Source organism: Rutilus rutilus (assembly GCF_951802725.1).
Source record: "Rutilus rutilus genome assembly, chromosome: 12".
Classification (NCBI taxonomy): Eukaryota; Metazoa; Chordata; class Actinopteri; order Cypriniformes; family Leuciscidae; genus Rutilus; species Rutilus rutilus.
Genome location: NC_140217.1, coordinates 2,042,096 through 2,046,889, shown reverse-complemented (window position 1 = coordinate 2,046,889; position 4,794 = coordinate 2,042,096). Strand labels below are relative to the sequence as shown.

At 38.5% G+C, this 4,794-nt stretch overlaps 1 protein-coding gene across 1 annotated transcript; it reads right to left on the bottom strand.

Annotated features, from left to right (window-relative positions):
* Positions 1–2,443: 2,443 nt before the first annotated feature.
* Positions 2,444–4,561, bottom strand: crygm4 (crystallin, gamma M4; the record flags this gene model as incomplete). Its single annotated transcript, XM_084426228.1, has 4 exons — positions 2,444–2,713; positions 3,686–3,925; positions 4,079–4,081; positions 4,553–4,561. 4 exons carry the CDS (start codon positions 4,559–4,561, stop codon positions 2,444–2,446), a joined length of 522 nt encoding a protein of 173 aa, XP_084282354.1.
* Between the last annotated feature and the right edge of the window lie 233 nt (positions 4,562–4,794).

Genomic DNA, 4,794 nt, shown 5'->3' with positions numbered 1-4,794 from the left:
CAAAGCATTTGTGAAGCCACAACACGCACAACCTTGAGGCGGATGGGCTACAACAGCAGAAGACCCCACCGGGTACCACTCATCTCCACTACAAATAGGAAAAAGAGGCTACAATTTGCACGAGCTCACCAAAATTGGACAGTTGAAGACTGGAAAAATGTTACCTGGTCTGATAAGTCTCGATTTCTGTTGAGACATTCAGATGGTAGAGTCAGAATTTGGCGTAAACAGAATGAGAACATGGATCCATCATGCCTTGTTACCACTGTGCAGGCTGGTGGTGGTGGTGTAATGGTGTGGGGGATGTTTTCTTGGCACACTTTAGGCCCCTTAGTGCCAATTGGGCATTGTTTAAATGCCATGGCCTACCTGAGCATTGTTTCTGACCATGTCCATCCCTTTATGACCACCATGTACCCATCCTCTGATGGCTACTTCCAGCAGGATAATGCACCATGTCACAAAGCTCGAATCATTTCAAATTGGTTTCTTGAACATGACAATGAGTTCACTGTACTAAAATGGCCCCCACAGACACCAGATCTCAACCCAATAGAGCATCTTTGGGATGTGGTGGAACGGGAGCTTCGTGCCCTGGATGTGCATCCCACAAATCTCCACCAACTGCAAGATGCTATCCTATCAATATGGGCCAACATTTCTAAAGAATGCTTTCAGCACCTTGTTGAATCAATGCCACGTAGAATTAAGGCAGTTCTGAAGGCGAAAGGGGGTCAAACACAGTATTAGTATGGTGTTCCTAATAATCCTTTAGGTGAGTGTATATATATATATATATATATATATATATATATATATATATATAGGCTATATATATATATATTATGTAACTTATGTTGCCTAAATCAAAAATGTTCATTAACTTCAGCATTACGTGATACTATTTCAAAGTGATTTCCGTCATTTTGTCAGATTACAGTGTGTGCAGAATTATTAGGCATGCTGATTTTCTGATCATATTTTATTTCCAGGAACATTTTGCCAATTCCAAACCATATTAAACTTAATAACTACTATTCATTTTCTATTTAATCATGTATAAGTGATATATAATTGTTCATGAAGGCTGGAAATGAAAAATGTCTTATTTTCAGGTGTGCAGAATTATTAGGCAAGTTTTCTTTTACAGATAAAATAAGCCAAAAATGAGATTTAACAAAGACTGAAAAGTCAAAAATTATTAAATCCCCATGAGAAGAATGCAAAACTAATGCAATACTAGAGATTGCAGTTAAGGCATGACCATTGGACAGTGAAATGCTCATTGGGTCAGCAGGGTCAGACAAAAACAGGTGGAGAAGAAAAAACACATGTTAACTGCAAAAGAATGAAGAATTAAGGTGAAGAATTAAGTGTGAAACCATCGGGAACCCTTTAGTCTCCAGCGCCACCATTTTCCAGAACTGCAACCTACCTGGAGTCTCCAGAAGAGCAAGGTGTCAGGGTCTCAGAGACTTGGGTTAGGCAAAGAATCCTAAAAAATGACCCCCACTTAATAAGAGTCACAAGCTGAAGTGTTGTTAAATACATGAAGACTGTTTTTTTATAGGCTTTATAGACAGACAGATTGAGAGTGACTCTTGAAGGACCAGCAACACATCCTCTTCTACCACTGTTTGAAGAATTCATCTTCCAGAATACGTTTTAATACGTTTTGTGAGTTTATTTTTAGTCCATCTCCTACCCTGAAGTCCGTTTTGCAGAGATGGACTAAAAATTAACTCCCAAAACGTATTTTCACACTTTTTCAGTGGATTGCAAAGGGGAAAAAAGAAAATAATCACGACTGAAAAGAGCTCTCGCCATAGATATTCTTGTTATAACGTCACGTTAAAATACTAAATATAACGTTATTCTCATGTCTGAAAATAAATTATGATGGAAAATTGACAGCTCATCCAGTCAGACTGACGGATCTGCTTTATTTGTAGGGAAACCTTATGATTTGAAATGATTCGTTTCAGCCTTTTTGAATAGAAGTTCCCAAACCGGAAGTGCCATCCAAAACTCAGTAAGGTGGATAGCTCTATATATGGCGCAAATGAGCTGTTCCTCTGGGTCCTAAAGTCATTTCTCTTCAGTATGGATTATGTAGACATTCTAAAATAATTCTTTGCTAAATGTTGAGCATTTTTAGGTTTTTCTATGTGAACTGAAGCACTCCATTCATCCCTAAGGGGGTCAAATTGACCCGCGAATGAAGGATTTGTTACTTTTTTAAATTTCAACCACAAAACTCCTCAAATCCATTACATTATTTTTGTGTGTGTATTTGTGGTTCAAGTGTCTTGGACCCCTCTGATGAACACTCGATTTTTGTTTCGGGTCAAAATGACCCGAGGAGGTTTAAATGTGACAAACACAACAAAACGAAGAGTACATAATAATGAAGGTAATTTAATGGATTGTTGATTGATCGTGATTAATTGCAGGGGTCCATGATCCTGCGCATGGAGCTGAACCTGAAGCCCATGTCCCTGAAGCTCCTGTACTCTCCGGGTCTCAGGTACATCATTCTGCCCCGGTACTGAGGCTGCTCGAACATCAGCCAGTGGCCGTCCATCACGTGACAGGACCGCATCTCAGCCAGGCGATAGCGGTCCGTCATGGACTCGCAGTCGTCCGTGACCTCGTGCATCATCCCGCCGAAGTTCTCCCTCTCGTAGATCCTCATCCTGAAGGGTCCTCGGTGCTGCTCAAACACACACACACAGGCACTGAAACACAACAGTTCTGGAGGTGTTGATGTAACAGGGCATCAATGAGAGTTAACACCCTCTGGGTGCTGTTCAGTCATTAATGACCGAACTTTTTTTTTAAATACATGTATTTTTCCTTCATCTGAATGGTACGAAATTTGTTAAAGGTTTTGGCACTTTGGCAAAAAAAAAAAAAAAAAAAAAAACATGGGCGTGATTCGTTAAATGGTCCTGAAAAAAAAAAGTCACAATTGTGCTCCTTGCGAACAAAAACGAGCGCATTGTAAATGAATAGGAGACGAATTTCCTCTAGTGGAAGCGCTCGGTACTGCACACTCTCACTGAAAGCTCATTTATGGAGATATCAACCTCAAATTTGAACACAACTTGTTTAGATTTATGGCTTTGATTTTCTCACAGCTTCAGACTAAAACATGTTTTTGAAAATATATTTTTCATATAAATTTTTTTTTTAAATGCATAAGAATAAAAAAAGTTCTGTAACTTTTTTCACTTCACTTTTTAAAACTTTTTTAACTTCAGCAATAATCTGTCAAGTGCCGTTATTAAAAAGAGATCAAATTTCAGTCTTTTGCTCTAAAACATTCAAGATTTACCACAGTTTAAGTTGGGAATTAAATTTTCAGGTCTATGCTCAAAAAGTGAATAAATGGATTATAAATACAGCATAAATATCATTTAGTATCATAAAATCCCCTAAAAATACAAAATATTAAATAAAAAAAAACGATCGCACTAGTAGCCTACATTAATTTAATTCAAATATATATATTTTTTTATTTCGGACATATTTGACCGACACGCAATGAGGGTTAGGGTTTTGATTTGTTCAAAAATGACATATATTTTTATTTCAATTAAATGAATGTACTATATTTTAGTTCGCTAATGTTTTTTATTTAATATTTCGTATGTTCCCCCTAGCCCAGAGCAGAGCGCTGTACCTGAGGGATCATCCTGCAGGATCTGATGGAGTCGCTCAGGCCCAGTCTCTTGCAGTCGGAGTACTCGCCTCGACGAGCGAAGAACTGGTTCCCCATGAAGTTGGAGCGATCGTAGACCATGAAGCAGCCGCTCTCCACCCGGCAGGAGCTGCAGCGGCTCAGGAACGAGTTGAGCTCCGGGCAGTCGCTGCCCGTCTCGTACGAGCGGCCCTGGAAGTTTCTGTCCTCGTAGAAGATTATCTAGACCGAACACAAACATCATCGTTTACTAGGAGACCCAGCTAATGTTCTCTCAAAGGTACGAGCAAACGTTTCCCAAGAACTTTTGCTATCTGGTCTTTAACTCTTTCCCTGTGTTTCCACTGTTATACGGTAGGGGGCGCTGTTACTCACCTTCTGAAAGAGTACAGAGACTCCAGATCAAAAGCAGAAACAAGCGATAGAAGCATTGCTGACGCACATGTAAAATAATCCGATTTTTCTGAACGTTTAGAGAATATTCTGAAGTAATGAAGAAAGACCAACTGGAATGTTTCTTTTAACGATTTCATAACCACGAATGCAAACGTTTTGAATGTTCAGAGAACATTGAGAAATAACATTTTCATAATCTAATGGGAACGTTAGCAAAACATTCTCAGAACGTTCTCTCAAAGTTCTCTTCCAGTAACGTTAATAGAGCGTTCGTTCAAAGTTATATGGTCTTTAATAATGTTCTCCCACAAACATTATTTATATAAAAAAATATGATTCACATAATGTTTGCAAAATGATACAATGTAATGTTAACATTCCCATAAACACATTTTTTAAATGTAAAAAGTGAATGTTTTGATCAGTGAATGTGACCAGTAGATGTGTGCTTACCTTGTTCATGGCTGCTTCTGTGCAGGAGGGATCCGCCGCTCCAGCTTTTATACTTGATCAGCTCCGCTATAGCTTTTTGTTATTCAAATAGTCAAAGCTGATGAACAAGCAAGAGAACTTTTCTGTTAATTTCTGCATCTATCACAGGCTCTACAAAAACTATTGTGCATCGAATGCAGTTTGTGCCTGAATGTTTTAGAAGATTAATGATCTATTTAGTCCATCATCAACACAATAACAAA